The sequence below is a fragment of the Brassica rapa genome, chromosome A05 (assembly GCF_000309985.2).
Source record: "Brassica rapa cultivar Chiifu-401-42 chromosome A05, CAAS_Brap_v3.01, whole genome shotgun sequence".
Lineage (NCBI taxonomy): Eukaryota > Viridiplantae > Streptophyta > Magnoliopsida > Brassicales > Brassicaceae > Brassica > Brassica rapa.
The window spans coordinates 25159870-25182490 of NC_024799.2; the positions used below are offsets into that span (position 1 = coordinate 25159870).

The following is a 22621-nucleotide window of genomic DNA, read 5'->3' on the forward strand; positions in this document are numbered from 1 at the left end:
CTATTTTAATACGCATTTTCAATTAACTTGTTGAGTTCACACCACATATTGCTGACTTAATACGTATTCAAAATATCAGTTAAAAAAACAAAAAAGAATATAAATAAAATGACACTTGTCTTAAAATAAAATAAAATTAAATTAAATTAAATAAAATAAATACTAATCTCATTTCACAAATTAAATATAATATACAAATATATATGTTTAAAAAACAGTTTCACAATAATAAAAAATTTGTGTGTGTGTTTTAGTATAATTTTTAATAATATTAAACTATATTTAAAAACTCAGTTTATTAAATTAATATTATTTTAATTTTGTTAAAATTGACAATGTTAAAAACTGATGTTTTTAAGATATAAACTTAACTTATTTACTTAATATTTTTTTTTTTGTAGATATTTATTTGTTCTACAAAAATTTATTTTATGGAATTTTTCAAATAATTTTTTAATCAATATTAATAAATTTTAAAAATACTTCTTCCGTTCCATTAAAATAGACTTTTGAAAAGAAAAAAAAATTGTTTCACAAAGATGTATCATTTGTGTTTTTTATAAAAAAAATTGTGAACTTCAAAAAATTAATTGACTTTATTGAATTACTATTAGTTAAAAGTTATTGAAAATTGAAAATTATAAAAAACGATACATTTATTATGGTAGTTTAATCTGTTTTATTAATATATGTGAAAATACTAAAAAGTCTATTTTTTTGGAACGGAGGAAGTACTAATTAAGAATATATGAAAACTATTCGAAATTGTATGATAATTTAATTAAAAATGTTTATTATATTTTAGTTTGTTATGAAAAATATAAGCAAATATATATTTTAGAAACAGAAAGAAATACAGAACAAAAAAAATGCTTTAAATAATATACTAGATTTTGATCCGCGCTTAGAAAGCACAGATTTTTCTTTGGATTATAAACAAAGTTTTTGAATTAGGATTTTGGAATTGGTGTACATTATTATGTTACAAAGTCATTATATCGAAGACGTGCATTTATTTAAAATATTATAATTTATAAATTAATTTATATAAGATTTTGTATGTACATTTTTATATAATTTTTTTATTAAGCCTGGACATTTTATCGGATCCGAAAAACTAACCAAAAACGACCCGGAAATATAGTTGTGGTTTGGGTCCGGGTTCAGGGCAATGTACATATTTGATTATTTCTTCAACCCACTGTCTCTGTTTGATTATGGGTCATACCCGAGATCCAATTGGGTATCCAAAGTACATGGTTTGTGCATATTAGCTACATTTGGATATTTCATATTTGTATTTGGTATTTCGAATATGTTTTCAGTATTATGAATAGTTTCTTAAGTTTCGGATCCAAGTGTTTTATTATAGTTTCGAGTTTCACATAAAATTTTAATTTTTTATAAATATTTTGGGTATTAGAAAATGTAGTTAGGTATCTTCCATTCCTTACGTCAGATTTATGTAAAATTTTGTTTTTTTTGGAATTCAAATATTTTTTTCAGGTACTTGTTTGTGTTTTCATGTATTTTTTTCAGGTACTTGTTTGTGTTTTCATGTATTTTTTTGTGTGTTTTAATGTTTTTAGTATTTTTGGGTGTTCGGGTACTTCAAGTGTTTTTCGAGTTTTAAAAATCTTAAACCAATTCGGACCCGTTACATACCCAAAAGTTATAGGTATTTAAATTATGGATCCGGACTCCAAAGGAATCGATCCGAATCCGAACCGAAATTTTTTAAATACCTAGTTATGTCTAAATGTTTAGGATCCGAAAACCTAAACCCGAAAGGAATCAATCCATACCTGACCAGAAGAGTCGATGCCCAAATATCTAATTATGTCCAAATATTATATTTTGTATGCATTTTATAAGAATTATATTTTTTTTGAACTTCGTGAGACTTATGATTTACTTGGTGGATTTTGGTAAATTTAATAGTATAGATTGAATATTAACATGAGATAGTGAATGAGCTTTTTCATAATATAGAACAAAAATATAGAAAGGATGTAGTCTAATGTTACATAGTTGTTGGATTAACGATTGATATAGTTTATTTATATTAGATTAAAGTTTATTTATATTGAGTGAAATGAATCATGTATGGATATGTATGTCATATATCATTTTTGTGTAGCAAATGGTATGGTATGTTGTATAACTTTGTCATGTACAAAAAGATGTGGTGTAATAAATTATTGTTAGAAAAATTTTAGGTGATTTATTGTTAGTCAAATATTATGGTAAGACTAAAAATATTGTTAATTAATGAAAGGGTCCAACAACTTTTTATAAGTAGATTTTTTAGGACTCTTTCATTTTTAATAGTATTGATTCGTTTCATTTCTAATCACAAAAAATCATCAATAAAAAAGATTATATTACTTTTTTTGTCACTTATTTTTTTATTTATTTTTTGCAAAAAAAAAAAAGATTATATTACAAAACTAGAATAAAAGGGGCATAACGAAGAAACGTGGACACATGGTTGCATGAGAAGATACTTCTAAAGATCCCCTTCATCTTTACTAGAATCTTTCTTGTTTCTCTAATCATATCCATAAACTAACTCTCTCTCTCTCTCTCTCATATATACAGTGATGATATGTACTTATATATATAAGCAACCCTGTTCGCTTCACTAAATTACAAAACCAGGAAAACAAAAAAAAAAGTTGTATTTCGCATTTCTCTTGTGATCTCTTTCTAATGGAGCAAGAACTACCTTCTAGTACTAGAACCAAGCCCACGCTACCAAACCGACTCAACACTTACGTCGGTTCAAGCCGAGTTGGCAAACGGTTCAAACTCTCCGAACGGAATTCAACTTTCACGACGGAGCTCCGCGCCGGCACGGCGACTTTCCTCACCATGGCTTACATACTCGCCGTGAACGCCTCCATCTTATCTGACTCCGGCGGCACATGCTCTGTCTCCGACTGTGTTCCCCTCTGCTCAAACCCAACGATCCCACCTTCCCAGTGTACCGGACCGGTTCTCCGACTGATCCAACCGGACGTAACCTGTAAATTCGATCCGGTTAACCCCGGTTACGCATCGTGCGTGGAAGGAATCCGAAAGGATCTGATCGTCGCCACCGTGGCGGCGTCTCTGATCGGGTGCGTGATCATGGGACTGATGGCGAATCTCCCTCTAGCGCTAGCTCCGGGGATGGGAACCAACGCGTACTTCGCTTACACCGTCGTCGGTTTCCACGGATCCGGTTCAATCTCGTACCAAACCGCTCTCGCCGCGGTTTTCATCGAAGGGTTAATATTCCTCTTCATCTCCGCCATAGGCTTCAGAGCGAAGCTAGCGAAACTCGTCCCTAAACCGGTCCGAATCAGCTCCTCCGCCGGAATCGGACTCTTCCTCGCCTTCATCGGTTTACAGAACAATCAAGGACTCGGTTTAGTCGGTTACAGCCCTTCCACTCTCGTCACTCTCGCCGCGTGTCCAACCACCTCACGAGCTTCTCTAGCTCCCGTTATAACGTCCGCTAACGGAACCGTTACTTTGATCCCCGGAGGAGCCGTTTCGGGAGATATCATGTGCCTCCACGGACGCATGGAGAGTCCAACCTTCTGGCTAGGCATCGTCGGGTTCGTGATCATCGCCTACTGTCTGGTGAAGAACGTGAAAGGAGCGATGATCTACGGGATCGTCTTCGTAACGGCCGTCTCGTGGTTCCGTAACACCGAGGTAACGGCGTTTCCCAACACCCCCGCGGGAGACGCGGCTCACGAGTATTTCAAAAAGGTCGTTGACGTCCACGTCATCAAACACACGGCGGGAGCGTTAAGCTTCTCGGGGATAAACAAAGGGCATTTCTGGGAAGCGTTAGTGACTTTCCTCTACGTGGATATTTTGGATACGACGGGGACGCTCTACTCCATGGCGAGGTTCGCCGGATTCGTCGACGAGAGGGGAGACTTCGCGGGGCAGTACTTCGCGTTCATGTCCGACGCGTCGGCGATCGTGATCGGATCGCTTTTAGGAACGTCTCCGGTGACGGTGTTTATAGAGTCGTCGACGGGGATACGGGAGGGAGGGAGGACGGGGCTGACGGCGATCACGGTGGCGGTTTATTTCTTCCTGGCGATGTTCTTCACGCCGCTGCTGGCTTCGATTCCGGCGTGGGCGGTCGGGCCGCCGTTGATACTGGTGGGGGTGATGATGATGAAGTCGGTGACGGAGATAGAGTGGGGGGATATGAGGGAGGCGATTCCGGCGTTCGTGACGATGATTATGATGCCGTTGACGTACTCGGTGGCGTACGGGTTGATCGGAGGGATAGGGACGTATGTGGTGTTGCATCTGTGGGATTGGGGAGAGGAAGGGATGGTGAGATTGGGGTTTTTGAAAAGGAAAGTTGAAGAAGAGGATAACAGCAATGGAGTTGCCAAAATTAGCGAGACTCATACGTCCGTTTAGTTATTTTCTTTAAAAATTCGTATGTTTCACATTTTTGTTTCTATTGATTTGTACAACTGAGTGATTGTTTATTTGTATCTCTTGTAGATTTTTAAATGGAAAATTGTAAAAATGGGGGGAAAATAATCTCGACAAGACTTTTCATGTTCAGAAAGAAAATTATATATTAGGATAGGACAGAAATAAATACTGTATATGAATACTCCAATAGTTAGTTTTGAAAGTTATGTAATGGAAAGTTGAGTTTGGTTTTTGAAATGGTTAGTTTTGGTTACTCCAATGGTAACAAAATCAAACATTCATATATGAATACTGACCTCCCAAGAAAAACATTCATATATGAATACTAGTGAGTACTAGTATTAGGCGTATAATCACAACTCAAATCTAACAAGAACTTCATTGAGAAGGGAGAAACCTTGGTCAGTGGCAGGTTCAATTCAGAACAGAAGCAAAAAACCAAGGGATGAATACGTTACTCATATGATATGATGACTCGCAAAAGCTGGTAACAAAAGCATAACACCTCAATATTTGACAGAACCAAAATGACGTGTGTGTGTGTGTGATCACACAGTTATGATTTAGTACTCGCAGAAGCACCTTTGCAAAAACACACAAATTGAATAGAGTCAGATTAAGGTTCATTATTCACATTTCACTTAGCTGTTAACTCTTCTAACCAAGCAAACACACGCTTTAAAAAAAATTCAACCTGTGAATCAGGAGGAAATTTAAATTTACATGCCAATCAGGCTTATCTAATGGGCCAGAATCTAATATTAAAAGCCCATAAAAGAAAAAGGCCCAATAGTAACAAAACATCGTTATCGTCCGTGCGAAAGGTTTGTGTGACCATTATTGTAAAACGTGATATTCTGCTGCAGATACCAATGTCGCATCAGAGAAGCAGAACAAGTGATAGAGAGTGAGTGAGAGAGAAGGAAACGATGAGTTTCGCTGGAAGCAAGAGCTGTATTTTCTCCCTTACGAATCACTACAAAGAAAATGATAAATCTTTCCGGCTCAATTCGATTAACAAACCATCGATTGATCCAAAAAGATTCCCGAGAAATCTGGGAGTTTCCTGCAAAATCTCAGGGAGTAATGGAGCTGAGGAGAACCCAGGAACGAATGGGGTTTCTCTCAGCTCCAAGAACAAGATGGAAGATTACAATACAGCTATGAAGAGACTGATGAGGAGCCCATATGAATATCATCATGATCTCGGTACGAATATGACTTTCAGACACGATCTAGTTAGTTTGTTGTTTATCAGTAATAAAGACTGTTCCTTTGACTCTGTGATTAAGTCTTGTAGTATAACTAATAGTAAGTTTAGTTAGACTAAAGCTGCCGTTTTGGAGGTTATGGTTTCTTAACCTTAGATTAGGACAAAACTATACTACATTGGTCGTAATGTTATTTTGGAAAGTGTTTCTAACTATGGATGTGAGAATGTTTCTAAAAAATTGTTTTTTTTTTTGTTGGGTCTTTGATCTGTTTTGTTAGGCATGAACTATACATTGATAAGAGACGAACTGATCGTTGGGTCACAGCCACAGAAGCCTGGGGATATAGACCACTTGAAGAAAGAAGAGAACGTTGCTTACATACTCAACTTGCAACAAGACAAGGACGTTGAGTATTGGGGAATCGATCTTGACTCCATTGTCAAACGATGTAAAGAGCTTGGAATCCGTCACATGAGAAGGCCTGTAAGAGAAACATTTCCCAATGTTTTCAACCTGTGATGCTAAATGTTTAATCAGTTTGGTTTCTTGTTTATGATTAGGCTAAAGACTTTGATCCACTTTCGTTGAGAAGCCAGCTTCCGAAAGCTGTGTCTTCTTTGGAATGGGCGGTGTCGGAAGGTAAAGGAAGAGTTTACGTGCATTGTACAGCTGGATTGGGAAGAGCTCCTGCGGTTTCTATTGCTTATATGTATTGGTTCTGTGGCATGAACGTAAGTTAATATCCTCTTACTCAACTTCACTTCCAAGAAAGTTTTTTTAGTGATCTGATTCTGTGTGTTTCGAAACAGCTGAACACGGCTTATGACGCATTTGTGTCAAAGCGTCCATGTGGGCCTAACAAAGGAGCTATACGTGGGGCTACATATGATCTGGCCAAGAATGATCCGTGGAAAGAGCCATTTGAGAATCTCCCTGAGAACGCATTTGAGGATATTGCAGATTGGGAGAGGAAATTGATTCAAGAACGTGTTAGGGCCAACCGTGGAACCTGAAGATCTGTAGAGCTTATGTATGGCTTCGGAATAAAAAAAATCTACTTTTTGTATATTGTAAAGCTACTTATGACTACAAAACCCCTGTGGTTGTTTTCTTCTCAACGTTTACAAAGCATGAGGCATTGGTCTCAAGACTTTGCACTAAATGTTCTTAAGTTTACCAAAATTCACACGTTATTCTGGATTTTAAAGAAGTATTTTATAGTAATCATAACACTTTTTCAACAAAATTAGTGATGGGATATTGGGAGAATTTACATATAGCAGACATTGGCTCATGTAAATAAGTGTTATATTTCTGACTTATGAATTAATCTGGGGTTTCTATATTCTTGGCCTATGGACCCATGCTATATATGCTTTTTGGGCCAACGACCACATACAAACTTGGTTTCAGGATCTATCAATGTAAATATGTCTGCTTTCTACGCTCAAAAAGTCGTATTTTAACTATATCTTGAGCAAGAACAACCATAAAGTCAAATAACTTTATCAAAAAGTCCATAAAGTCAACAAAATTCCACCGCAATATACAATAAAAGAGATTCGTGTTATCTGCAACCAAAGTTCAAATTTGGCTGAGCTAATGAAGGAGACAAAAGCTGCATGTTCACACACACGTTATGACGTTAATAGTATGTGTCACAATGTCAGTGCATGTCAGCATGTATATGTGTACTTGATGCGTGTGACGGTGAGAGTGTGATCGTGTGGGGGAGGCTTGGGGAACAAGAAGAAGGACGCGGTCAAAAGTGCCGGTGCTTCGGCCTTTAATGGTAGTAGTTGGATTCTCCATTCATGAAATAAAGTGCATGATTATCTCCTTTCAATTTGTTTTTATTTAATATTTGTTGCATTGATTTAAATGGACAGATATAGTTTTGAAGACCTTTAGAGCATCTCCAAAAGGACTCTATTTTTTCCTCTATAATTTACACTAAAATAGAGTAACTCTGTTATAGAATTGAATTTGCTCCAATGGTTCACTCTATAATAGAGTTACTCTATAATAGAGTGAAATATAGAGTATTCTTGTTTTTTGACTCCAAATATAGAGTGAAAAAACAAAAATACTCTATATTTCACTCTATTATAGAGTAACTCTATTATAGAGTGAACTATTGGAGCAAATCTAACTCTATAATAGAATTACTCTATTTTAGAGTTAAATATAGAGAAAATTATAGTGTAGCATTGGAGATGGTCTTACTACTATTGTTTTTACTCATATGAAAATGACTGTATAGTTGATAATCCCATACGACAAAATATACGGTCCCACATTCTTGTTAATATTATAAACCGGTGGTGAAACTCGTGAATGTTATTCAAACTTTCAATATAAAACATGCACTATAAAAACATCGTTAACGTAAATTTAAAATATTTATGAGCTTGTATGTATTCCTAGATTTTTTTTGTCGTGTATTAACTATTTTAAATTGTTAACCAAATCATTTATTGTATGCTTAATTCAGCTATTATACCTTTTTTTTTTGACGTCACCTTTATTTATAATTTTAAAAAGGATAAAACTCAAAATAAACAAATAAAAATAAAATGATATTTTAGTTGGACCGTAAACTCGAAAGGAGTGCTTCATCTTTCAACTCTTCTTGTCGAGTCCCCGACACTTGCCGCGTAAGTTTTCCAACTCTCATTGACTTTTCTCTGCTCAAACACTCTGTATATATATGCGCTAAACACTCTCTTTGATCTTTCACCCACTTCATATCTCAAACAAAGCAGACTCGTTACAATAACAACAAAATCTCTTTCACCCACAACAATTTTTTTGTAAAAATGGTGAAAAGCTGCAGATCTTTGCTCTTGATTCTCCTCCTCATCTCGGTCTCTCTATCGACGGCAAGAATCTTACCAGGAGAGTTTCTTCCGGTCATCGTATCCGGAGAGATAACTCCTGATACCAAGGCGGTGGTGGGCTGCGGAGGCGAGGCGGTGGAGATAAAAACAGAATATTCTTTTATGCCTGAAGTCTTCGCCGGAAAGTTTGGCTCATTGGTGTTGAATGCTCTTCCCAAAGGTGGCCGTCCAGCGTCTGGGCCCAGCAAGAAAAGTCATGACGTCAAGACTTAATTCGATGATGTTCTTTGTCTGATCTTGTTGATTTTTCCTGTCCGAATTATTCTTTTCCTATTCTTTGACAATACTTTTGAATAGAAAATCCTGTAAATGTTAAATTCAGATATTACAGTAGAGAGTTTTAGATTTTGTCTGGTCTTTTTGAATTGAAATGATCAAGAGTGTTAGATTGTAATCTTGTATGGATCTAGCAATATTTTTTTGATAAATATTAATCAGCTTTACATTTCCTATTGATTATTTGACCAAAAAAGGTCGTTGATAAACGCGCATATAAAGTTGAGCCAAACATGACATTATAATTGAAAATATGTAGTTTCGGGGTAGCTGTATGTTGGTTCCAAGAAGGAGCTCAAACCTTATGCTACAAGCCTACAATATAAAAATCAGAAGGGGCCCCAAGGCGTAAAGAATGAAGTTAGTGCAGAATATGCAAATTGACTTAGCGCGTTTTATGGTAAACACAGATCATTACAAACGTGAATATTAACTGCAATACCTTACTATAGTCACACAATCTGATATCTAGGTCACATAGAGTCAATAGGTTATATAGTACTAGTAGTTAATTAGAGAGATCATTGAAGTCTAAAAGACCTCAATCATCACGATCAAATGATTAACCACATTTAATGTTTATGTTTAAGTGATGCACATCTACTCCGTACTGGACGGACAGCAGTTCCTCGCGTCTACTTGAGTTTGAGCCATGATCAGACTCATTATGAGCAACATACTTAAAAAATTTACAGTTTTGCTTTCCACCTTTTGATTTATTACAACGTATGTAGAGAAAATAAACTCTTGTAAGATGAGTCAATTCCAAGTATCAAACTTCACTTGACAAACTTCATTTTGGAAAACAACGTGTATTATTGCAACCATAGTCATTGAGCCAACTCAAAGACAAAAGAGATACATCGTAAAGTTTGTTTCAGACAACCTTATAAAAACAAAGCCGAGCCGGGAACTGTGTCCCCCCTTTATGTTGTTATCCTGTAACGAACTCACTTGCATTCACTCTCATAAACTTCGCTAGCGTATTTCCAGTTGATAACTTTCCACACGTTCTTCAGATAATCCGGCCTCACATTCTTGTACTGCAAGAATTAAAATAGTGATTAAATAGTTGATTTAAATTCGTAATCCTATAAGCTAACTCACTACTTTTAAGGGATAACAAGTGTTGTTACCTGCAAGTAGTAGGCATGCTCCCAAACATCTATACCCACCAGAGGAACCAAGCTTCCTCCTTTTGTCACAAGTGGATCCTGAGAGATCAAACAGTCATTTTCTTTAATTCCCCAAAACCACATCTATTTAAATATTAAGATCGTGGGCAAATCTAAAACCTTCTGAACAAATCGATATCTTGTATATGTATGTACCTGATTGGCGGTTGTGTCAACCACAAGCTTCTTAAGTTCTTTGTCTAAACCGAGCCACTGGAATCAATCAAGAGAAAGAGTCAATGACCATGGTTATAAGTGAAGCAACAAAGGCCAATGTAACATAACAACAGGTGAAACAAGAATACTAACCACCCATCCTGAACCTTGAAGAGCAGCACCTTCAGCACTCATCTTCTTCACCAAACCTTCAAGAGAGCCAAAGTGAGTGTCAATAGCTCCACCTAGAGCTCCCTTTGGCGGCTCTCCACCACCTTGCTGTTATCCGTTACAAAACACACACACACACACAACATTAAGCACAAAACATTTAAACAGTAATAAACAGAAAGAAACTCTTAAAACACAAACTCACATTGACAGGAGCAAGATTCTTCCAGAAAATCGAATGGTTCACATGACCTGCAACAACAAATATAAAACCATATGAGTTCAAGAACAAAAAAAAAAAACATTCCTTTCCCCATTGAGGAAACAGATAAAAATCAAAAGGCGGTAACTTTTATGACACCCTAATCTTCAATCCGACCAATCACAAACAACCCGACAGAACACAACAACTTCGAGATCGGAAATAAAAGAAGAAAAAGTCAAAAAAGCACCTCCGCCGTTGAACTTGATGGCGCTATGAAGCTTGACAACAGTGGAAGCGTCTCCCTTGTTCACGGCCTGATCAAGCTGCTCGAGGGCATTGTTGTAATTAGTGACGTAAGTCTGGTGATGCTTCTGGTGGTGAATCTGCATAATCTCGCCGCTAATCGCCGGCTCCAGCGCGCTGTAATCATAAGGGAGATCAGGAAGCGTGAAGGTCTGGATTCCTCTGAGTCCCAGAAGCTTAGAAGACGACTCCTTTAGGCTGGATAGGGTTCTTCTGCTCGCTACAGAACGAATCGCCATTGTTGATAGATGATGAAATAGAGAGAGAGAAAGAGTCACTGTTTGTCACATTAGTGATAAAGTAACAGTCATGACACGTAGATGGGCCGAGAAATTGGGCCAGTGAGCCCAATGCCTAATAATAGAGAGAGAGAGAGAGAGAGTCACTGTTTGTCACATAGTGGTAAAGTAACAGTCGTGACACGTAGACTAATGGATGTGTCGCTGTAAATATATGGGCCGAGAAATTGGGCCAGTGAGCCCAAAGGCCTTACGTAATTGTTTTTTTTATTATTTCTGACAGCTTAAAAGTTTTATTCGAGGAAAGAATATAGTATGAACTGACGAGGACGACGAATCGAGAGGAAAGTGTAAAGAAATGAAGAAAGTTTGACTAGAAGCGGAGCCGTTGAACCCCAGAAAGCTCCGAGATCGCAGATTCTTAAGGCATTCGGAAAGTGGGAGAATTGGCTTGAATGAGGGTTGTGGACTCTCCGATGGACAGTTCGAGTGACATCGAAGGCGATTCCGAGGGAAGAAATGAAGGAGGAGGATCAACGTCGGATTATCGATTGCTGGGTCGGCAAGTTACGGTGCATCAGTTCATGGGCGGTGGCAAAGGCGAGTCCTTTCTCTGTATTAGGGTTTAGGGTTTCTGATTTCACCAAGTTGTGGCATTTATTATAGTACAAGATTTAATTTTTGGCAGGTGAAAGTTAGGTTAGTGAATGATAACTAATGTATGGCTTTGTTTTTGTGAAGTTCTTAGATAAGTGACCATTTTTTTTTTTTTAATGTATGGCTTTGTTCTTTGATCATGCAGCTGCTGACTTGCTCTTGTGGAGGAGAAGAAACCATTCCTTGGGGGTTATCGTTTTATCAACCGCGGCTTGGCTTACTTTCGAGCTTTCTGGATTGCCTATCTTATCTGTTTCTTCAGATGTGTTACTGATTGGGATCATCATATCATTCGTCCATGCACAGGTGTCTTCTTTTAGGAACAGGTGCGCACTAGTTCTCACCACTCTACAGTCTGTAACTAGTTGCTGTTTTATGTGACTGATTACTACTTGTATAAGCAGACAGACGGATTCGTTACCAGAGCTTGTTCTATCCGAGGAAATGGTTAATAGTACTGCAGCTTCCTTCCGTGTAAAACTCAACCACTTGCTTGTAATGGCTCATGATGTTACAGTTGGCAACGATTTTCGCCTCTTCTTCAAGGTTATGAAGCCAAACCCCTTTCATGAAACTCACATTGGGATTTATTAGATGTGTTAACAACAGACCAGTCTTGACTGTGTTTCTCTGTGTAGCAGGTGGTGATTTGTCTGTGGCTTCTCTCTGCCATTGGTAGCTATATTTCCTTCTGCACTCTTGTTTATATCGGTTAGTAACTTACCCCATTTGATTTGCTTGCTGTTCTTGTTTTTTAAATGGTTTACCACAAGATTTACTGTTTCAAAACTCAGTGGTTTTATGGTGTGGACAGGGACCATCTTATCTGTAACAATACCGGCTTTGTACAGCAAATATCAAAGGAAAGTAGACAAGTGTTGCGGGTTGATTCACAGGCAACTGTCTCATCAATACAAGTTAGTTGACGAAAATGTTATAAGCAAACTCTCGTGGAGCTTATCCAAGGATAAAGACTCCTGAGCTTGAACTTCGGTGAAGACTCCTGAGCTTTAACTTCGGTGATTTTGAAAATGCTTTTACTCCTCTTCCTTTTCACTAGTTTGGGTTTCTTCTAGTTTACCATTGTGTAGTATTATGTAACTAAAAGACGATATCAAGGATGAATATATAAAGATGGTTTCACTGTTCAACTAAATTAACTGTCTCCACTATGTGACAGATGCCTTGTGTACAGTCTAAACACAATATTTATTTATATAATTTGCTTGTTAACTTGTCACTTTTACCATTTACTACGGTCTTTGTCCGGGCTACGCCCGGATAAATTTTTTCTTATAATTTGTAATTAATTTTAGCTTGTTTATTTTTTTTATAAAAGCATGCATATGTATTATTTCAAAATTGACTACCAAAAACATAAGTAATAACACAAAAATTAATTTATTATGTTCTCGAACGAATTTGAAATGAATAAATTCAGGGGTTGATTTGTAATGGTGGTAAATGTTTTAGACATCCACTTTTTTCAAAAAAAATTATTTTTAAAACAATCATATTTTATCTTTTAAAATTAAAGATATAGTATAAAGTTTTTTTGAAAAAAAAATAATATATTAGTTTTCAAAATCAAATTTTCTAAAGATTTTATTTAGTGCTTTGAAAATAGATATATAGCAAAACAATTAAAGCCGAAGCAAAACAATTCACAGCTTATTTTCTAAAGTAAAAACAAAAAAAAACTATAGAACAACCAATCAACCCATTACTCTTTGTTGTTTATTTATTATTAAAATGAACGGAAAGTTATGAATAGTCAATATTCTTAAGTTTCAGCTAAAATCTTTTGTTTCATACAAAACAATTGTTAAATCTACATTTAATTAAAAACTTTTTTATGTATTTAGAATTATTGATTTTACATTTTCAATTTCTGCCCTGTCTACAAAAAATACAAACTGACATATATACAGGCTTTTTGCATTGTTTATTTCAAATGATAAATAATTACATTTGTATAATTAATTTACGGCTATACAATATTGATTTGATACACTAACCAAAATTCTTTTATCAAGGAGACTGAAAACTAAAATTTTTAGCTAAAGGTTAAGAAATGTTTTTCGATCAAATATCAACGGAATTAAGAGAAATGAAATTGCTTTACATGGTTTCTGATTAAAATAGATGATTTAAATCGGTTATTTTTACAAAACCAAACTATTTTATGATAAAAACAATAAACTGAATAAAAATATCAAACAACAAAAAAATTTATTTTTCTCAAAACCAGCTTATGGAAACACATTATAAAGAAAAATAAAACACAAACCAAACTAATCCAATATTTTTTAAAACACCACCAAAAATTAGTCTTTAAATCATATAAACCAGACCATCACTGTAGATTTGGAAACACTACATAAAATTTGAGTATAATATAGGACTGGCGATGCCTTGCAAGTGCATATAATTATGCAATGAGTATGCAAAAGCATATTAAAAAGCCAATATTATCTTAAAAACAAACTATGTTCTTACAAAAATCTTAAAAACAAACTCTTGTTTAGCCGATAACACTAACACAGTGTGTTTTAAATATTTTTTTCTTAGGCATGTGCTTAATGCCCCCTAGATTTTAATATGATGATAACTTAATAGTTATCTTTGTGGTACATACATTGGCGTGCCAATGTTTATATCTGCCTGTGTTGCCTTTCTTCAATCTATATATGTGATTAGTGATAACATATAAACTTTATTACTCCTCCAAATGATCTAACATATTTCACAACCAAGAAGCTTGGAAGGCTTTACACATACATAGCATCGTTGGTTAAAAATTAGTTAAAGGTTTGATAAACATCGGGAGTGGAAGCTGGAGTGACCAACAACTCAGAAGCAGTCCACAGTCTCTGAGCTTTAAGATTGCACGATCCGGATTAGAAGTCCGAGCTTCATTACAGTCTGAAAAGTATTTGCCGCACACGTTCCTCAATCTCGGACTCGTTGCTAGGCAGCATGTCGTTGCTGCTGCCTATAAATAATTAACAGGGATCAGTAAGCTATTTTTATGATGTCGTACGTTAGTTTGGATAACTCTAAATATATGATTTATAAATGAAAATCGATCAAATATTGATTTGACTTAGATACCTGAGGAACGGACTTCAAAAGCTTAGAGGTCAAGAAAAAGACAAAATCAGTGATGAGGCCGTCTCGGTCTCTTGTGAGACGCGTTCTCACGATTCCAGAATGAACACAGTTTGCAGTTACATTAGCATCCATTTTCTATACAGTGATTAGTCAAATTTTCAGAAGTCATATTATATTGTTAGAAAAAAATAAGTTAATAAAAGGGTTTTAATGACTAAACTACATGGAGAATCCGGGAAAGCTGTTAGCTTTAGAGCCTTCAACAGCTTCTGTGATAGCTTCAAGTATTTCTATCTGGTTGTCATTAAGCCATAAATCTTCCAGCCTACAGGTAAAGGAAAAGTCAGAACGTAAACAAACAAAAAATCACCAAAATAAAAAAGTCAGTCTTGAAGAAAAGGAAAAGTGAAATACTTTGTGAGGCTCTGAATGTCATCAACTGATGTGAGCTTGTTGTTCGACACGTCTAATACCCGTAGGTTAACCAACGCACTCAAGCCTTCCATTTTTGAGATACCATTATGGCTCAGATACAACTCTTCAAGAGCAACACAGTCATGTCCACATATTTTTTTTCAATGCATCAGATTTCGTAAAATGATGGTAAGAGTAAAACAACACACACCTCAAATCCTTTCATAGAGGTCAATCGATTGCTCTGCAAGCTAATCTTTTTAATACATCTGAGCCCACACAAGTTCACAACTCCATTTTTGAGATACCATTATGGCTCATATACAACTCTTCAAGAGCAACACAGTCCTGTCCACACATATTTTTTTCAATGCATCAGATTTAATAAAATGATGGTAAGAGTAACTGCATAAAGGTAAAACAACACACACCTCAAATCCTTTCATAGAGGTCAATTGATTGCTCTGCAAGCTAATCTTTTTAATGCATCTGAGCCCACACAAGTTCACAACTTTGATACGGTTTCTTCCCAGCCACAGCTCTTCTAACTTTGTCAAGCTCTCCATATTCACCATCACCTGAATAAACCTCAATGCTTTCATATTCATTGCTAAAACATTGTAAAGTAATCAGGACAAATCCAAACCCGCAATCTATTGGACCCTAGCTCAAGAATCTGCAAGTCGTGCAAGTGTTCAATCTCCATAATCTTGTTAACTTCATTCTTAGACACATAGAGCTCCTTCAACGTGCTAGAGGCCTTTGATAATCCTTCCAACGAAGTGATTTCATTGAAAGATACGTCAAAGACCAAAAGCCTTGAGAATATGCTTATATCTGGTACTTCCGCTAGCTTCTATATGGAGATGATTACAAAAATGCATAGTCAACACATTGATAACAGAAATTGCCAAATGCCAGAAAATGAAAAAGTTTACACATTGGAGTTAGTCAACGCATTGAAAAAGCCAAAACTATAAGTAGATGAATTAAAAAGCCACAACTACAATTTCTATATTGCTATTTCGCCAGCTTTCCTTCATTTTTTTTTGAGCTTTGCTAATATCAGCCGTTGAAGCTTCAATAATAATTTAGATTATCAAAAAAATCCCATCTCATATCTTTCCCTCAGATTTACTTTATCATAAAACAAACACTCATCAAACCAAGCATATCAAGGAGTCTGAGACATACATTTACTTTCTGAAAAACTTTCAACATATAAGAGAACCTCATGCTTAACTATGCTTAAGAGGTATCTAAAAAATAAAGGCGTCCTAAAGAAAATGGCCGAAGAGAATTAAAGATATGACAAATATAAACATGCAATCTCTAGTCTCTATCAGTAAATCAACATAAACTGGATCATTAAGTATACCATGAATTTTCATACATTAAATAAATTAAGACAAACAAATGCAAGAGTTATAGCATCAGCGGCTAAGACACCTGGTTGGAAATCATAAGGTTCCCTTGCCTTGCATGCAATCTGCCAAATCACATAAATGAGCATAAATATATGAAAATACTACAACAAATACCACTTTTTCAGTTATTTTATTACAAACACTTACAAAAGTGAAAGAAATTGAGATCCTAAACTAAACGATTTCAAGCTTTGACTGGAATCGTGAATATTGGGCTTACGGGTTAATACGAAGCCGTGCCACCCAAACATCTATGACGAAGATCATCAAAAGTAGCATGGTGAACCACAGCTGGGGAAGCAAGAGCATCGCCGGCCGCAGACACTGTTGGATAGTAACTTGCAGGGAGATCAGATGTTGGTCTTGGTGCTGGGGCCTCTGCTATTTATAGTGGTCTCCCTCTATCAGTTACGAAACGCTTGAATTGTTGAAGTTATATAAAAATTAATAATGGAGAGGGGAATGATATGAGAAGTGAAAGGGCGCAGGCGGCAAGCCAACAGAGGAAGTGGAAGACAGAGCAATGAATTGGATTAGGTTAACTCGTTATTAGTTTAAGAGATTCTAAATTGAATTTTTGTGAGACCTACAAATAATAAAAAGATGCTGACGTAGAGGCCCATACGGAGAATGAAACGTAGAGGCCCACACAGAGAAGACATAGGTGATGTGGAAAAAACATTGATTCTTATTGGCTGAATTTTTCAGCTGACGTGGATGCGGTGAGAGGGCTTGATATCCCCTTTTAGTATAAGTTAGATTAAAATAGAGTCAATATAAAAATCTACTATTCAAAAGTCTATGCTGGATCATTTCTAGATTATTATTAAAAGATAACAACCTAAGCTTATAAATTAAATTAGAACATATCTAATGTGATTTTAAATAAATAACATACCAAACTTCCTATAAAACAGGAAGTCAACCAATTAAACCCATAAAATTTAAATATATATCTTGCCGTAAAAAAAGAATAAGAAAGTTTGAGTATATACCTTAAGTCACAAAAATTTCCAGCAAAAATAAAAATTGAAAATTAGGATTATCTAAAAGTTCGTCAAACATTAAGAATACACTCATAGGGCACGGGCATTCGGGGTCCCAATTGGGTTTTGGTTTTGTCCAATCGGATCTCGGTTTTTTAGGTTTATCAAAAACAACCACATTTGGATTATATGAAAGTTTGGTTCCAGACCGGTTCAGGTTCTATCGGGGTTCGGGTTGGGGTTAGTAAATCTTCAAAGAACCGGTACAATCCGATGTACTTTCGGGTTCAGGTCCCAATCGATTCTTCGATTTAAAATTACTTGATTTATACTAACCAAAACATAAGTAAAATATGTTCCCTGTTTTAAAAGTACTTGATTTGTACCTACTTTGTAATCAAAACATAAGTAAAATCGATTCATAAATAATAAAAAAACATCAAACATGATCATTCAAAATCAAACGAAAGATAAACATAGTTATTGATAGAAAGAAAACCAAATGAAAGCATAAAGCAAAAAATCAAGCCCTCATAAAATGAAAAACATTGGAAATAATATCTTAAGTGTATTTTGGATACGTATTAGTTTTTATTACGCTTTTTAAACGCGGGTTAAAATCTAATTTTAGTTAACCTACGGTCGGGTCAGTAATATTTTAATTGATGGAAAGAGATATTAAACGGTCTCTGATATCCACATCAGTTTTTGGATCAATGAAATTAAATCCGTGATGTTAACTACATAACATCATTAAGATGAGAGATGTTTTCATGTATAATATATACTTTGTGTAGTTAGGTATTCATTATTTTAGTTTGCATGGTTAACTATGTGATAATCAATACTTCATGTAGTCAACAATCATTTTTTCTTTAATAAATTAAAATAATATAATTATATAGTTTTCAAATATACTAATATAAAAATGTTAAAACACTACTTATCAAATATAAAACATATTGATTTTTAAATTATATTTTGTTAAAAATATTCTTACGGTTTTAGAACGCGAATCAAAATCTAATTTTAGTTAAATTACCTTCAGGTACGTCATATTTTAATTATAAAACGGGAGATTTAAACGGTCTTTGAAATTCACATTATTTTTGGATGAGTGAAATTAAACTCGTGATGTTAAATACATAACATCATTAAACTGATATGTTGCCATGTATAACAAATACTTTGTGTAGCTAAATATACATTACTTTTGTTTGAATGGTTAATCATGTGATGACCAATACTTCATGTAGTCATCAATCATTTTTCATTTATAAAATAAAAAATATATCCGTACGATATTATAATGGAAAACGGAAGTAGATAAATTAGGCATTAAAATGCACGTTTATTCAGTGTTATTCGCATGTCTCGAGATAAATTATGGCTTGCACACCTCAGTACATATTTTTTTGCTCGTGTAGACCCTTTTTTTATAAATTCAGGTGTTACATACATAACATATGACAGTTAGGGCGTCACAAAAGTTGCGTTCCTGGCAATATCGGGGAGGTGCATTTCTTGCTTTAAGACCTTGGCCATCAACGACTATATAAACAAAAAGAGTAACAACATTATCATTTGGGTATCTTGATGTGATTGCAATAGTAATAGAGATAGATAACGAACAAAGGAAAACTAGTACAAATACATACATTCATGAAAAGGAAGTAGGGTAATCATAATGATGCAAAAGATAGCGAGCTTTGATGAAGACATTGTTCTTTGTGATATTTTACAAATGCAAATAGGATTATGAGTATTTTTTTATAAAAAAAGTTACGTTTACTAGTTTGATGGTTGAAATTTTTATCGGAAGTCTAATTTACAGATAGAATAATGTAACTAGTAATGTGTGTCTTGCATGGTGATCCTTAAAAAGTTGGTTAGATTTGTTTGACTTGTTTTCTTCTTTTTTTTAATTATTGTGTGGTTATTATATTAGTGATTAACTCTTTTTTTCTTATTAATTTTTTATATAAAAACAGTAAAAAAAAAGGCTATGGTGTGGTAATCGTATTGGAATATTTATGTAATTTGCTTGTTAACTTCATTAACTTGAACTAGTCAGAAGCTAAATGCGACTTTTATATTATGAAATTAGATCTTAATAGAAACCTTGTTAGTTATTGCCTGAAAGTGATATTACAAGTTCAGTGTATCTGCTCTTGTAATGATCAAGAGAGAAACAGAGCTCTCTTATAGCTTCCCGTTTCTCTTCCTCTCTTTCTGATATCACATCACTCTGCTTCTCCACTTGATCCTCCAGCTCTTCAACTCTACTTTTCAATTCTTCCACGACACTGTTGTTGGTTCCCGACTCATCATCAGACAGAAGCTCAGTGTCTTTGACACACACCTGGTTCAAATACTCCTCCATTTGCTCGATCTGAACATCTCTCGACCTCAGCTCTGCTCTCAGGGTATTTAACAACAAGTCAGCACCATTGTCGGCTTTCTCGGTCAACATTTCATTCAGTTTCGAAACCTCGACTTCTGATACCTCTAGAAGCTCATGGCACTCGTCGAGCTCTCGTTCTAGAGTCTTGATTTTGTCGCTTGAATCAGATAGCTTGCTCTCTATCTCGCCCACCAGTGTGTTTCTCTCTTCTAGATCTCTCAGTGCAGTCCTAAGCTCGTCACTGAAGAAATCAGCAAGCATATATGCAGACTGGTCCTTCTTCTCAGCCTCATCATTCAGCTTAAGAGATGAGTAAGAGACTCCTGACACCAAATCAAACTCCAGAGAAGGAGAGCTATCAGATCTAAAAGAGACACTGTTTTTGTCTGAAGATGAAGGTTTAATATCAAAATTGAGGAAGCCGTTGAGGAGCTCTTGGTTCAGATGATTGTAAGACTCACCAAGAGACTGATAAAAGGTAAGAAAAATATCTGTTGACTCAGGTTGACCATCTTTGATCAGTTTGAGCATTTTTTGAGCTTTCTGACATATCTCTGTAGATGCAAAAAAAAAAAAAAGGTTTGTATACACAGAAACACACATAACCGATTAAGACAAGGTGGAAAACACAGAGAAAGGATCTGTCTATACCTGTTAAGAGTTCTGGTAATGACTTAGAAGCATGTGGCCACAAGGATGAATCAAGATTCACTGATCCAGTTTCTGTGTAAGGATCCATCTGGATTTGGAGAAATGTTGATTTATCAACTACACAGGGAAACAGTATGAAAGAGTATTTTGAAAATTGTGGTTACGAGTTTCGATGGAATGATTTGTTGGAGACAGTGTGAACATAGAGAAAACTGGCGGTCTTGTTCGCATTCGAATTTTCAAGTTTCAACCCTAAAAAGTCAACAGTAAAATAATAGAAAAATCAAAGCATTTGACAGTCACTTATTTCAAAACGGCCCATGAAAGGTTAAATGATAACAAGTTTAAAAAGGCCCATCAAAGTTTTAGGCTATAGATAAAGAGTTCGAATCTTTCTAGTAAGTGTTAGTAACACTTTTACCTTTTAAAATAAATATTTAGTAAATTTATTTTTTAAAATTGTGTTTTCAGTCCAAATTTTTTGAGCCTTTCCAGAGTCGGGTTTGACACCACGATTAACATAATTTTTTTGTTCCAACAAAGGAAAAAAAAAGAGAGAGAGAAGAGAATATTAGGCCATAACTATACAAATAAACCGAATTCAAAATGAAATAGAATCAGCCTATGACGGTCGAACATGCTATGCGTGCGTCGTCCCAATTGACTATATGTACACTTCTTCATCTACTTTCTTAATGTTGACTATTACATCTTATAAGTTTGAACACTGGTTTTATATTAGTTTAAAATAGAAGAGAAATGAAGAAAATGAATATAACCATGTTTCTTGGTTATTATATAAAACAACTGTTCAACTATATAGTACTCCACAATGATTGAACAGTTATAAAGAAAAGATATGTGCGTCACACCACTTAAGACCTTTTGAGACAAAAAGGGACATGGCTTTTTCCACTACCTGCCGATCTTATGTAAGCATGTAACATATATTGATATTTAGTAGACATGTTACTCGAGTTAACTCTAATCAAACAGAAAATGCCCAATCGTTGCTTTCTCTATATTCTCTCTCTGCCTTTGAGGTTGCCCTAAATATACAGCCTGATGATCGTTTAGCGGTGAGAAATTAGTGGTAGTCGTCTTATTTTGTTGAAACTATATTATAGATTGAATTTTTGATATACACTCACTCTAATGCCTACCAGTCTACCACAGAGAAAAAGAAGGTTCATAATGAAAATGAATCTGATTCCCTTGTCCACAAAGACTCTGACAATTGGCAAAGGCTTTCTTTCTTTTTGCACATGTCTCCGCTCAGGCCATTTCATATGTCACCTCTCACACTTATTGGATTGTCCCCCGCTCCTCTAAATATCAAAAGCATCTGATGCAGTTGAATGCACGTAAGACTATTCAAGAAAACATTTAAATTCACTATTATGTTGAAAAAATGAATGTACCTAAGCGGAGATGTTGTATTTTCTGATCACGAAATTTTATTTTATTTTTTGGATTTTGTAACGATTTGTTAGGCGGGTTATCCGGTCGCTGAAGACTACACGTTTCTTGGTTTAAAAAAACCTTAAAACTGGTTAGAGGAGAAAGAGTTAGAGAGCCATGAGTAGGAAAACCTCATAATACGGAATATTGCATACTAGAATACTACAACTTGAGTTATGATCATAAGTCATGTCATTTTCATTTACACGTTGGCTTGTCTTTATTGAAAGTAAAAAATATGTAATGTTACAAAATAAACCGAAAGTTAAGGAGATATTGAAGAAAATAAGGAAAACAGAAAGAAAGACGCTTTCGTTACTCTCTGAAAAGGAGGTGATATCTTCATCTTTGTTTGTGACATTTCTCCTTTTCCCTCTTCTCAATCAGTGGTTAATTATTTGCACCTAATT

The 22621-nt window shown here is 35.3% G+C and overlaps 6 protein-coding genes across 11 annotated transcripts; 3 read left to right on the forward strand and 3 right to left on the reverse strand.

The window, feature by feature from the left end:
• The first annotated feature begins 326 nt into the window (after positions 1–326).
• Positions 327–5521, forward strand: LOC103870418 (adenine/guanine permease AZG1). 2 transcript variants are annotated; one of them, XM_033291953.1, is made up of 3 exons: positions 327–4211; positions 4902–4945; positions 5325–5521. In XM_033291953.1, exons 1-2 carry the CDS (start codon positions 2713–2715, stop codon positions 4927–4929), a joined length of 1527 nt encoding a protein of 508 aa, XP_033147844.1. In that variant the 5' UTR covers positions 327–2712; the 3' UTR covers positions 4930–4945; positions 5325–5521. The 2 variants fall into 2 exon arrangements, with proteins under 2 accessions (XP_033147844.1, XP_009146791.2); XM_009148543.3 differs by lacking the exons at positions 4902–4945; positions 5325–5521 and having other exon boundaries at positions 329–4695.
• LOC103870419 (phosphoglucan phosphatase LSF2, chloroplastic) lies at positions 5304–6896 on the forward strand. Its single transcript, XM_009148544.3, has 4 exons — positions 5304–5667; positions 5950–6155; positions 6233–6403; positions 6482–6896. The coding sequence occupies exons 1-4, from the start codon at positions 5388–5390 to the stop codon at positions 6683–6685; spliced, it is 861 nt and encodes a 286-aa protein (XP_009146792.1). The 5' UTR covers positions 5304–5387; the 3' UTR covers positions 6686–6896.
• Positions 6897–9579: 2683 nt separating this feature from the next.
• On the reverse strand, positions 9580–11229 carry LOC103870420 (superoxide dismutase [Mn] 1, mitochondrial). The gene is made up of 7 exons (XM_009148545.3): positions 11211–11229; positions 10803–11116; positions 10556–10602; positions 10333–10458; positions 10180–10236; positions 9985–10062; positions 9580–9891 (listed from the first exon to the last, which is right to left on the reverse strand). The coding sequence occupies exons 2-7, from the start codon at positions 11095–11097 to the stop codon at positions 9799–9801; spliced, it is 696 nt and encodes a 231-aa protein (XP_009146793.1). The 5' UTR covers positions 11098–11116; positions 11211–11229; the 3' UTR covers positions 9580–9798.
• Positions 11230–11399: 170 nt separating this feature from the next.
• On the forward strand, positions 11400–12925 carry LOC103870421 (reticulon-like protein B16). Its single transcript, XM_009148547.3, has 5 exons — positions 11400–11697; positions 11900–12080; positions 12159–12300; positions 12396–12465; positions 12569–12925. Exons 1-5 carry the CDS (start codon positions 11553–11555, stop codon positions 12733–12735), a joined length of 705 nt encoding a protein of 234 aa, XP_009146795.1. The 5' UTR covers positions 11400–11552; the 3' UTR covers positions 12736–12925.
• On the reverse strand, positions 12663–21656 carry LOC103870747. Of its 5 annotated transcripts, XM_033291989.1 has the most exons (8): positions 20751–21656; positions 19354–20653; positions 15929–19246; positions 15714–15860; positions 15283–15630; positions 15092–15193; positions 14869–15003; positions 12663–14749 (listed from the first exon to the last, which is right to left on the reverse strand). In XM_033291989.1, the coding sequence occupies exons 1-2, from the start codon at positions 20836–20838 to the stop codon at positions 19821–19823; spliced, it is 921 nt and encodes a 306-aa protein (XP_033147880.1). In that variant the 5' UTR covers positions 20839–21656; the 3' UTR covers positions 12663–14749; positions 14869–15003; positions 15092–15193; positions 15283–15630; positions 15714–15860; positions 15929–19246; positions 19354–19820. The 5 variants fall into 5 exon arrangements, with proteins under 5 accessions (XP_033147880.1, XP_033147877.1, XP_033147879.1 ...); XM_033291986.1 differs by having other exon boundaries at positions 15283–15860; XM_033291988.1 differs by having other exon boundaries at positions 15714–19246.
• Positions 15568–18752, reverse strand: LOC117125736 (protein phosphatase 1 regulatory inhibitor subunit PPP1R7 homolog). Its single transcript, XM_033292733.1, has 5 exons — positions 18738–18752; positions 16697–16771; positions 15929–16138; positions 15714–15860; positions 15568–15630 (listed from the first exon to the last, which is right to left on the reverse strand). Exons 1-5 carry the CDS (start codon positions 18750–18752, stop codon positions 15568–15570), a joined length of 510 nt encoding a protein of 169 aa, XP_033148624.1.
• Positions 21657–22621: the final 965 nt, after the last annotated feature.